This window comes from Podarcis pityusensis (genome assembly GCF_964106645.2).
Source record: "Podarcis pityusensis genome assembly, chromosome: 4".
In the NCBI taxonomy this organism is placed as follows: Eukaryota; Metazoa; Chordata; class Lepidosauria; order Squamata; family Lacertidae; genus Podarcis; species Podarcis pityusensis.
Genome location: NC_138027.1, coordinates 77,964,766 through 77,976,960, shown reverse-complemented (window position 1 = coordinate 77,976,960; position 12,195 = coordinate 77,964,766). Strand labels below are relative to the sequence as shown.

At 41.2% G+C, this 12,195-nt stretch overlaps 2 protein-coding genes across 16 annotated transcripts in view; one reads left to right on the top strand and one right to left on the bottom strand.

Moving 5' to 3' along the window:
* ST6GAL2 (ST6 beta-galactoside alpha-2,6-sialyltransferase 2) overlaps positions 1–8,911 on the top strand; it is a 95,646-nt gene extending 86,735 nt beyond the window's left edge. For 14 of the 15 annotated variants that reach the window (XM_081003094.1, XM_081003090.1, XM_081003089.1 and 11 more), the window contains one exon: positions 8,791–8,911. In XM_081003094.1, coding sequence (XP_080859220.1) covers positions 8,791–8,896 — 106 coding nt within the window. In that variant the 3' untranslated portion in view covers positions 8,897–8,911. Of the gene's footprint in view, positions 1–2,548; positions 2,604–8,790 lie in introns of those variants that run through there. The other variant, XM_081003091.1, reaches the window with a different exon arrangement.
* Positions 1–12,195, bottom strand: part of LOC308475808 (parapinopsin-like) — a 51,613-nt gene that overhangs the window by 13,355 nt on the left and 26,063 nt on the right. The window contains exon 4 of the mRNA XM_081003218.1: positions 10,430–10,663. Coding sequence (XP_080859344.1) covers positions 10,430–10,663 — 234 coding nt within the window. The remainder of the gene's footprint in view (positions 1–10,429; positions 10,664–12,195) is intronic.

Below are 12,195 nucleotides of genomic sequence, written 5' to 3'. Positions count from 1 at the left end.
TACCTATTTATCTACTTGCACTTTGACATGCTTTCGAACTGCTAGGTTGGCAGGAGCAGGGACCAAGCAACGGGAGCTCACCCCGTCGCGGGGATTCGAACCGCCAACCTTCTGATCGGCAAGTCCTAGGCTCTGTGGTTTAACCCACAGCGCCACCCACGTCCCATAATAAATACATATACATTCCAAAAATAAGCTAGGTATTAGTCTCCAAGCTACTTTTGCTGAATAGCCTTGTGAGAAGTGACCTATCCCTGAGACCTAATTTGATTCCCTCCTGCCGCAAGTTACAGAACGGGGGGAAAGTGTGAGCAAAATAATCTATAACTGCTAAGGCATACTGAATTTTAAAAAAACTACTAATGCACAGACCTCACAAAGGAAGCTCTGTGTTTAAGGAGGCTTCCACAAGCTAGCCTTAAATCTTTAAGACATGCTTTATGTGCCGGATGGTGCTTTAAAAAAAAAAAGTATGGTGGAACACCCAAAGATACAATGGCTGGATCTGGACACATAAAAAAAAATGTTACAGAGCTCATAGCGTAAAATCCCATAGGAGATTTTGGCTGCTCTAAATCTAGTGATAACAATATAATTATAGCGATATAATTGACTGAGTGTAGCTGAGTCCAGTGTCTCTGTCCCTTACAAACTGTGTAGTACAATCCATTGTGTGGAACAGCTTGTGAATCGTTGTGGTAAGGAGAAGCTTGGGGACCGTGAACAGAAGCACTGCTGGGTGCATGCGGTCAATTGAATGTTTATAAAGTGGTTTGCTGCACTGTTCCTCAAAGCACATAGCTGTGGAACTGCCTGATCCTGAGTTAATCCATCTACATTCCATACTTGATTGGCTGAACAAGGTTTCAAAGAAATATATTTCCTTTTTAAAAGGAGGTGCTGGTCACTGAACCAGAGACAACACGTATTGCACCTTCAGCCCAAACAATTCAATGCTGCTCTATATCTGATACCTTTCAGGTCTGGTGCTTTCATTTTAAGGTTTCGGCTTGACTGCAGGCAGAAGGCAGATATGAGAGACGGACATTCGAAATGCTCAGGAGTCGCATGATGTACCAAGAAAAGTTTACACAAAAACTTTATCCTTGTCATACGTTCCCGAAGGAAAGACAATTACTTTAAAGCTATTCACTGTCATTCAGTCGCTAGGCGTTACAGTTAAGCATGAAAAGCTTCTTCAGAAACAGCTCGCTCTCTTCACAAAACCAGTAAAAAGTCCCAAATGTTAGATATGCTTTCCCTCGTACACACATTGATCAAGTGGCCCATTCTTCCTGTGATGAATGGTCCCTGTCCTTATGATGTCATTCTAAGTAAAGGTAGAGGGACCCCTGACCATTAGGTCCAGTCGTGGCCGACTCTGGGGTTGCAGTGCTCATCTTGTTTTATTGGCCGAGGGAGCCGGCATACAGCTTCTGGCTTAGTCGAGAGCAGCACACGGAAACGCCGTTTACTTTCCCGCCAGAGCGGTACCTATTTATCTACTTGCACTTTGACATGCTTTCGAACTACGAGATGGACAGGAGTAGGGACTGAGCAATGGGAGCTCACCCCATTGTGGGGATTCGAACTGCCGACCTTCTGATCAGCGAGTCCTAGGCTCTGTGGTTTAACCCACAGTGCCACCCGCGTCCCTGATGTCATTCTACCATACAACAATAAAGGAGAAACAAACCCCCGACGAGTGCTGAGATATGTGAAGGAAGATTTTGAATACAGCCCTGTGGCTACTTCACAGTTGCTTGTCCAAGTAAATAAAGAAGCAGCTCCCCTGCCTCACTTAAACCTGTTAGAGGTCTCCCGAGGAGTGAGACAGCCCTATACAGTGGTACTTTGGTTGTCAAACGGCTTGGCTCCTGAACAAATCGGCTGCCAAACGCTGCAAACCCGGAAGTGAGTTTCCAGTTTGCAAATGTTTTTCAGAAGCTGAACATCCGACGCAGCTTCTGATTGAGTGCAGGAAGCTCCTGCATCCAATTGGAAGCTGTACCTTGGTTTTTGAACAGTTACAGGAGTCGAACGGACTCCCAGAACGGATTAAGTTCAACAACCAAGGAGAGGAAATCCCGACTAAAGAATTATGGCAAGAGAAACTGATGCACTATGCAGAATTGGCAAAATTGACACATAAACTACGGGACAAGGATAACTGTGACTTTAAAGATGAATGGGAACCTTTTACAAAGTATCTAAAGATGCAACAAAGTGAATTGGACTCCTTGGCAGGCTTTGAATAAACACTCACAAACTTTTTATTGATAGTAACCAGTTAGATAAATTAAGGAGTTCCAATAAATGCAGAGAATAGCATTTATAGAGAAACCAGAGATTGGAACTGAGGGAAGTTGGGGGGCGGGGAGGGGGGTTGTTTTATGGGAGGGTGGGGAAATAGGGGGAAAAATTAAGGATGATATGTTTTAAGATAATACGTTCTGTTTAAATTCCTAATAATTAAAAAACAACAACACTTCAACAACCAAGGTACCATATACCCACAAATAACATGTGATTCCTTTGTGCTGTGTAGAAAAGAATTTGCATGCTCGGGGAGTGGCAGAAGTTCCTGACACAGGGAACCCAGCTGTGGAATGAGATGGAAAGTGCTGGCATCTTGTTATCACAGGTGCATGGACAAAACGGTTTCCTAACACTGTTGGCATCACAAGACTTTACAGCTACCTGGTGTGCTCAAAAGGAATGGATAAAGTGTATCAGATCTTGTGCTTCTCAAAAAGACCTATCTGGAGTAGAAGTAAATTCCAAATGGGTAAAGGAACACCATTTTCCTCAGTATAGACCTACATGATCTAGGCTTATTGGATAATGAGCATCATCTCACTCACACTGCCTTCAAAGCTCTTAACATCTTATAATCTCTACTTCCATGGCCTTAAATAATACATGGACATGATTATTCCGCCAAGCTATTCAGAATGGATAACACACACATGCTTAAAATTACAAGGAAGCCATTCCCCCCCCCCAATAATTTTTACATGGTCTTTAAAAAGATAAAGGCCATAGCTTCTACTTTTCATGTTGCGCTAAATGTAAATGTCTACATTTTATTTCTGAGTATATGCAACTGACTGGTTGTTCTACAGTACTCTTTGCAGTAGGAGCTGTAGTACAAAGGTTAATTTGAAGGGGCACAAGCTTTTTAAATGCCAGTCATACAACCTGTAGCCCCAGTCACTTTTTCTGAGATCTGAATGGCTCTGCAAAAGGTCTTCAATCCATTCGTTTGTCATCAAACATTAAGAATACCTAAGCTGAACCCAATTAGAATACCTAAGCTGAATCCATAGTCAACTTTGTGATTGTACAAGGTCCTAATAGTCCAGCTTTGCAGACTGTGCACACTTACATATGGGTTTCATCAACAAATCTGATGCCCGACAAGTCACTATTAGTCAACTGCTGATTTATCATTTCTGTTTGTGAACTTATAATTCCGTCTATGTATGAATGTCAGAAGCAGTAATTCATGAATGCACAATTTTAAGTCAACGCCATGTGTTTAAGATAGTGGTGGGAACCCTGTAGCCCTCAAGATGCTCTTGGGACAATCCCACCCACCATCCCTGACCCACCATTAATGCTGGCTGGCAAAAACGGGAGTTGGAAGTCCAAGAACATCTGGAAGTTCACAGGTTCTCCATTCACCACTTTTAAGAGACAATCTATGAACGGTGTGTCTGGCCTGCACCTAAGCCAAATGTTTCCACACTTCTGCTTCCAACAATTTAGCCAACACTTTATTGATTTGTTGCCTGCCCTTCACCCGAAGGTCCCATCATTAAAACACAACGTTAACAATAACGGAACAACTTGTGACCATAAAAAACAAGGCTGGTCCTAACAGTATATACCCAAAGTGTCCAAAGAGGTGCCTCTTCAGCACCTTCCTTCAGAAGCCAGATACACCTCTGTAGAGATGGAGTTCCACAGCTTAGGGGTTGCCATGGAATGCCCTCTCCTGGACCGCCACCCTCCCCCAAGCCTCTGAGGGTAGAGACACTACCAAAAGGGCCCCAATCTGAGCACTTGAGCTAGTCTGATGGGAAGGAGGCATTCACTCTGATATTTGGGACCTCAAAAGGGCCTCCCAAGACAGGGAAGCTCTGAGGAGAGCTCTGTGCTCTCTCTCTATTCCCCAACAAAACTCACTTGGGAGGTTTCCCCCCCTAAGGATAATGTGGATACAGCGGTCCCACATTCCCAATAATCCCCTTGTTTGGGTATTCCGCTAAAGGAATCCAGCGGTCGTGGATCCTGTCCAATGCCCTGCTGGTGGCTAGGGCCATGGCACAACCCCCAGTGACATCAGGGGAAGCTTCCAGGTGTATATGCATCAACAAGCTCCTCCCACTGGTTGTTAACCTTAGGATGACTCCCCGCTGCCCGGGGTGGAGTCATGTATAGATTGTTTGATCCAATGCCTAAGCCAATGCCACTCACATGCTGTAACCAATAACGCTGTGGCCTTCTTTAGCCAATTAACCTAAATACATGTGTCCCTGTGTCTTATTTATCTCAAAGCAGGTGGCGGGTCCTCGACTCACAATGAAGACTACTGGGAATGGCGGCTGCTGGCTCTTCCTTCCACCAACACGGTCATCATTTGCCGCCTTTCAAATTCTACTGTCCTTCTAATTCTGCTACCCTAGGCAGCTGCCTGATGGTTAAAACTGGGTCTGCTCCCAAACTGGAGCTAGATATGAGTGCTAGGGCCCTCTAGTGACATCCTAGACATTTTTCTATATAATCAAGGATAGCTTCAGAAGTGAGCTATAAAATAAATAAATGTGTTTGTTTCCATATCTTGACCTTTGATGCGTAGGCACACTCAGGGTGGCTTGCAAACCTCCAGATACATTTATAGCCATTATACCAGCAGTTAATTTGATATTAAAGTGGATTCCTAATGTTTTCATTACGCATCCAACAGACATTATGCTGTATTTGTGACGCTCTGTTACGTTTTATCGTTTTGTATTATTTATTGTTTGTAAGCTGCTTTGAGATTTGTTTGAAACAAAAGTGCCATAGAAATACGATCAAGCAGATCAAACATTGTGACAAGCTCACTTTAAACTTAATTTCTGTGCTCTAAGAAAAAGTAGCCTACTCCAGGGCGGAAGGTCCTCCTAACTAAGGCAAAGTTTCTTTGAAAAATGTCCCTAAGTAATTGTTGGCAGACCCAAGGACTTCTAACATACAGCTTGAAAGAGAACACTTCACCTAGCTCCTTATCCAACAATACTATGTCAGAATTATTTAGCCAAGCGAATTATGATTGATGGATACAGAATGACATATGCCCATAGGCCAATCTTCAAGTCATCATTTCAACATCCAGCTTCAATTGGAAATGCATTTATTAATGGCAGCGTTTGATAAACAAGCTTAGAATACTGTTTCTATAAGAGAAAGTAAGGTTCATTCCAACACTCTAATTCTACGATTCCGTGTGTAAGAGAGAGGGTGGGAGAGAAATAGAGGAGGGCAGGGACCTTGAGAACTGTTCCCCATGAACATTTATTATTATAATATGTTTATTTGTAGCATCAGTATAGCACACTGAGCAGGGACACGTCACCTGGCCACAGTTTTCTTCACTATGATCAGAGTGTGGTATTCCTATTTAAATTGTAACAGTAATTTCTAATTCTGAATCTATAAATATGAGTTAGTATACACAAAGCAATGTTTTCCTTGTTCTTCTCTTTTGATGATGGATTTCCCTGAGTTGTGGGTGGGGAAGGAGTATGCAGGACTATTTATTGTTGTTTTGGGAATGATATTAAGCTGCTTCAGAGGTAATGTTTGCATGGGGGAAAGGTAGTCAGCACAAATTTGGAAGATAAACAGGCAAAGACTCCTAAAAGTTTTTAAAGACTTCACACACTTTTAGTCCTGCCATTACCTTGGGATTCATCTTGAGGGGTTAGAATGTAAATCTCCTTGAATGATAATGTTGAAAGAACAGTTTGTGTAGGAAGGATGTAAAAAGTACAGCCATCCTGTGTGTGTTCTTGCATAACTATTACACACATCTGTGTGTTTTAATGTCAATTACTGTGCTTTCGGAATCAGTTTTACACGTCTTGGAGATGGAAAAGGAATAAAATTATAAGTGTGCTAGAAAAGAGTCATAAAGCCTGTAGGCTGTGGGAAGCAGCTAATTGGGTTATTAAATAGTGACTTAGCCACAGGCTGTCACACTATATACAAGACGAAAAATAACATTAAAAATACAGAATATAATTTTAAATTACAATGACAGGCATCAATTGAGAATAGCAGCATTTAAATATGAAATGCCAAACTTTTAAAAAATTAATTCCACAGACTATTAAAGCCATCACATTTTACAGCCTTGGTAGTTTTATAAAAATTGTCACGGTCAGATTAATTGAAACTTCTATTATAGCTCATTATGAATCAATCATCCTTTCAATCCAGGCCAGTGGTTGCCAAATGTTTTTCCTCCAATAGATCACTTGAAAATTGCTGAGGATCTTGACGCACAACTTAAATTATTATCATTCTTTTTTGTCTGGTTGTAGCAATTGTAACGTGCTGTGCTGTGCCGTGTGGTTTTTCAAATTGTATTTTCACTGTTTCTTAAATCTGGCCCTACTCATCATAGTCGTAGACATGCCTTAGATTTGGTGTTTACCTCTGCAGACATGGGTGACCTGAGACAAAGTTCCAGTAGAACAAAAGAAGTGCCATGGTCAGATCACTTCCTGGTGCAACTAGACTTCTCTGTGACCCTTCTCCTCCACAGGGAGTGGGAACCAATTCAAATGGTCTTTCCCACCACTTAATGGATCCAAATGGCTTCCAGATATCCCAATCCAGAATGAGAGTCCTACACCTTGCAGTTAGTGGCCTGAATGCCTGGAGAAAATGTCTTTTTCCTCTGTAGTTGTACAGAAATACATATTGCACCCTTATATACACAGTGGTATCTTGGTTCTCAAACTTAATCCATTCCAGAAGTCCGTTCCAAAACCAAAGCGTTCCAAAACCAAGGCGTGCTTTCCCATGGAAAGTTATGCAAAACGGATTACTCCATTCCAGACTTTTAAAAACAACCCCTAAAACTGTAATTTAACATGAATTTTACTATCTAGCGAGACCACTGATCCATAAAATGAAAGCAATAAACAATGTACTGTGGTCACACAATCAATAGCTAAACTGGGTTCCATGCAGTCACAAAAACAAAAAACAGCCACAAAAACACAAAATAAATAGCAAATACAGACAGATCTCAGTGTAACACTCAAATCGGAGATGTGGCACTCAGATCGGAAGCATAACACTCAAAACAGAGCACATTCAGCTTCCGAAAAGAGGAAAACTTACTTCCGGGTTTGCAGTGTTTGGATTCCAAGTTGTTTGAGTACCAAGGAGTTTGAGAACCAAGGTAGCATTGTAAAGGGAGGGGATCTTACATCCAAAATGGGTGAAGATGATGGTGAAGATGATGAATATGAAAGGATGAATTGTGCAACCTTTTTCGTTGTATCTCTCACTCTTCCTTCCCCCCTCTAGCCCTTACTAGTTTTTTTATTGTATTCCTCTTGGTGGAAGGTTGTCTCGGCTCGTTAGTGTGAACTTATTGTGCAGACTCCAAAGATATGTAAATATTACATAATAATGAAAAAGAGATGAGATCACAGTGGCTACTGCTTTAAATAATATATGAGGTAGTGAAACATTCTTTTCCTTGATTATCTGACTCTGACAGAAGAATTATTCTTACCAACAGCTCTTGTTGGTATTTTTCAAAGTATATTTTCAAAATATACTTGCAAGCCAAATGAAAGGGAGAGAGGAAATGAGGAGAATATAGTACATTTCAGCAGGTTTCTACCACCGTTCTCCTCAGAACTGCCACATCTTTTCAGCGAACTGTTCACATTTTTAAAAAGAATTATGATGATTGGATAATTTCTCTACATCTTGCCATCTTGAATAAGACTACAGGTTGCTATTGTTATTTTATATCCTTTTCACATTAGCAGTAAGATGTCTTGAGTAAAAATATGCTCTAATGTTTGTAAAATCCTAACATGCTGTGTTGAAATCCTAACATTTTAGAACCGGAAGTGAGGTGAATATTTTTAAAATTATTATTATTTATTCAGTTTGTAGAATGCCCTTCATCTGAGAATTCATAGCATAAAAACACAAAAATACATAATGTAACGAACAAAACAATACCCCGCAAAATGATGTTTGTTAGATCTTTCCAGTATATAGATTTAAATATAACTTAACTGAATTCTATAGGAACAGTAATATAGAAATAGCTAACAGCGCACTCATATGAGCCATTGTACTGAGGCAAGAGTTCACAGGTGTGGGTTCAAGATCTCAGCACTGGGCTGGAGCTGAGGACATGGTCTGTTGTACTGTAACATTGCTGGGTGAGCCCAGTCTCACCACAAATACGGGAATAGATCTAGAAAGAAACTCACTTGAAGGAATCCTAGGTTTCCTCAAGGATCCTAGATCCAAACATGAAAATGCTTTTAAGAGGCATTCCCACGAGAACCAAAGAATATTTCTACAAAGAGTCACAAGAGGGCACCATTCAAGGATGACACTTTTCCACTGGCAAGTTAGATCTTGCCTATTTAAGCATGTGACATGCTGACATGTACCTAATTTTCTGAAGCTATATTATTTAAAATCACAATGTATCCCTCATCTGCAAATGGTGAATTCAATGCTTTTGCTCTCGGGCAGGGAGAATGACACAAGAGACTTTCAAGATGTTCAGGGAAAACAACAAGCATGGGTTTACGAAGAGGCACTTTTCCAAGTTTCCGAAAGTCATTACAAGCACTTATGATGACAAAGATGAATTTCCTATTGTGGAAACCCCCGTGGTGTGAAAAGAGGTGATTCAGAAAGATGAGCACAGCATACATTACAAGACTGACGCACAACTCTGACAGTGTTGCGATATCTTAATATATTAGTGGGAGAAGCCGCAGCTTTGGCCTGTGGGAGTTATCTTAGAAACTCCGTCAGTAGCTCTGGAGCAGGAAAAGGGGAGGTTTGCACTGCACAGACCTCCCACCGCCTCACCCATCTCCCTACCAGTGAGGAACAGAACCCTACCAGTGAGGAACACGATGATACTGAGATTGCCATTCTCGCCCATGACACATGCTTACCAAGATACGGTCCCACCGTAAAATTCCATCCCTAACACTTTTGTGCCAATTAATCTAGGAAAGCAATAACAAAACAAAACAAATGTTCTCTATCATCTACCTTTAAAGAAATTCATCAGTTGCCTATTCTAAAGGCAATGAATCGTTATTAGGTCTCAGGGCGGTTCACAACATAAAAGTTACAATGTTGAAAGTACAAAATACATTATGAAAACAACTAAAACAGTTAAAAATACTAATGTATACAAACTAATACAGTGGAACCTCAGTTTTTGAACGTAATAATAATAATAATAATAATAATAATAATAATTTATTATTTGTACCCCGCCCATCTGGCTGGGTTTCCCCAGCCACTCTGGGCGGCTTCCATAGAAACCAAAAATACACTAAAATATCACAGATTAAAAACTTCCCAGAATCTGTTCCGGAATCTGTTCCGGAAGACCGTTCGACTCTCGAAACATTCGAAAACCGAGGATCAATGGGCTGGCTGCAAAGTCAATGGAAAAAAATGAAAAACGCGCCTTGGAAGCCATTTGACTTCCAAGGCATATTTGAAAATGGAAACAATTACTTCCGGGTTTTCGGTGTTCGGATTCCAAACTGTTTGGCTTCCGAGATGCTCGAAAACTGAGGTTCCACTGTAAATACATTCCCCAACAAAAGCCCCTAAACAGTATCCCAGATCACAAATATAAAATACATATTAAGATATAATATTTAAAAACACCTCCAAAATAAAACAATACCCACGCAAGTTAAAAACCCCATCGCTGTTAAAACTATAATTTTAGCACAAGGGGGCCAGCCCACGCCCTCATTCCACCCCCAAAACTCTACCCCCAAACTGCTATTAATTACTAGTCAAAATAACTATTGAGCTTATCGCCCAACTAAAGTAATCTTGGTTGTCCTGTGAGTTTTAATCTATTAACTGTGCAATCCTATGCATAACTACTCAAAAGTCGATCCCATTAGGTAGAGCGAGGCAGCCACAGAATAAAACAGCAAATTGTTGAGCACCAGCAAAGGTGGAAATTATTTACCTTGCCTTGGGGGGAAAGTCCTCCATTTTGGATTTTCTGCTTCAGATGCTAATAACTCTTAGTCTAAGTAGTCCTCAAACAAAGGAATATTACTTTGGGAGCACAGAAGTCATTTTCTGTTTACATAAGACAGCTCGCTTTAACTGTAATGCTCACCTGTTTGTTCATAAGTATGTAGATGATTGGATTGCAGACGGTGCTGCTCTTTGCCAGAATAGATGGTATGACGCTTGCAACTGGGGACACCAAGCCTGGTCTGCCGAATGTCGCAAGGAGAGCTATAACTCCATAGGGCATCCAGCAAATCAGGTAACAGATGATGGTCGTGATCACCATGAAGAGGACGTGGAATTCTCTTTTACGGGCAGAAGTCTTCCGTATTTTTCCAACCTGGTAAAAATTACATCGTGTCTTATTAGTAAGCAGTCCAAAATATCCAAAGTATAGCAAGTCAATTTAAAGGTTCAGTGAAGTGTAGATGGGTTGCCACAAGGCAAGACACAGTGATAACAGCAAGAACCTTTATTGAACAAACAGAACTAAACAACAGGGGCAAAGCAACTGCTTATATACATTTCTGAAGGCCTGGGCCACTCCCACTCCCAACGTGATTGGTTGTCTAAACTTCCAAGCTGCGAATCATGACTCAAGAGTTTAAGGGCCAATGGCAGAGGCCCAAATCCGGAAATGTTCTGTGATTGGATATCATGAATCGAATCAGAACACAGGGGCTCAGAATCCTTAGTCCAGACTCAAGCTCAGGCAAATACAGACCACTGAATACATAACAGAGTCAGGCCCTTGTTCTTTCAAGCAGGACCAGCCTTATCATTATGCAGAACAAGACAGGTGCCTCAGGCTGGCTTTTCTTGCAGTTTATTGGCCGTTAACTGCTCCCAGACACTGGTTTTAAGCACCCCTACTGCCTCACCCCTGAAACAAATCCAAAGTTAAACTAAAATTGGGTGTCACGGGGCATCCGCAAAATACCCGGTACTCCAGATTGTTTTTAATTAATAAGCTTACAGGGCAAATCTTAAGCATGCCTGCTTGGAAGCTAATCCCATTGAATTAAATGGGGATTACTCCTAAGCAACTGTACGTAGGACTGCAGCATCATTTTCTGTTTTGGAGCACCCTTTGGCATGGAATTCCTTTGAACTAGCTGCTCTTTGCCTTGGAACGCTTTAGAATCTGAACAATGGATGGTCAGACTTGGCTCCCAAATAGATCCCCAGGGCACTACTAAATGGTTATGTGTGTGTGTTGATTGCTCAATTTAATTTGAAAGGAAAATAAAATATTCTTTAAAAGTTGTAAATATTGTCCCTCTCTTGGAGTGCTGTAGGTAAATGTCCTTGAAAACAGCTGCTGAAGAACCAATCAATCATCGCGTGTAAATATATTGTACTACTACCTCATACAGCTCCTAATTAGTGTTATATAACTTCTAAGTCGATATTGTCAATTGGTAGCAACATTCTAGAGCCTGACAAGTGTGCGCAGTGCTCACAGATCAGTGCCTGAACAACAATCCTGATGTACCGAAATGGACTATCCCTGACCTGAATCGTAGAGGTTACTCTTTGGAATGTCTTTAATAAATAAGATGCAGTGTCTAAGTAGAGGCACTGCACACTGGCACCTATTTTCTTTTTTTAAAAAAAAAACTGGTTCCAACTCAAGCAAGTACCGTATTTTTCGCTCTATAAGACGCACCAGACCATAAGACACACCTAGTTTTTGGAGGAGGAAAACAAGAAAAAAAAATATTCTGAATCTCAGAAGCCAGAACAGCAAGAGGGATCGCTGCGCAGTGAAAGCAGCAATCCCTCTTGCTGTTCTGGCTTCTGGGATAGCTGCGCAGCCTGCATTCGCTCCATAAGATGCACACACATTTCCCCTTACTTTTTAGGAAGGAA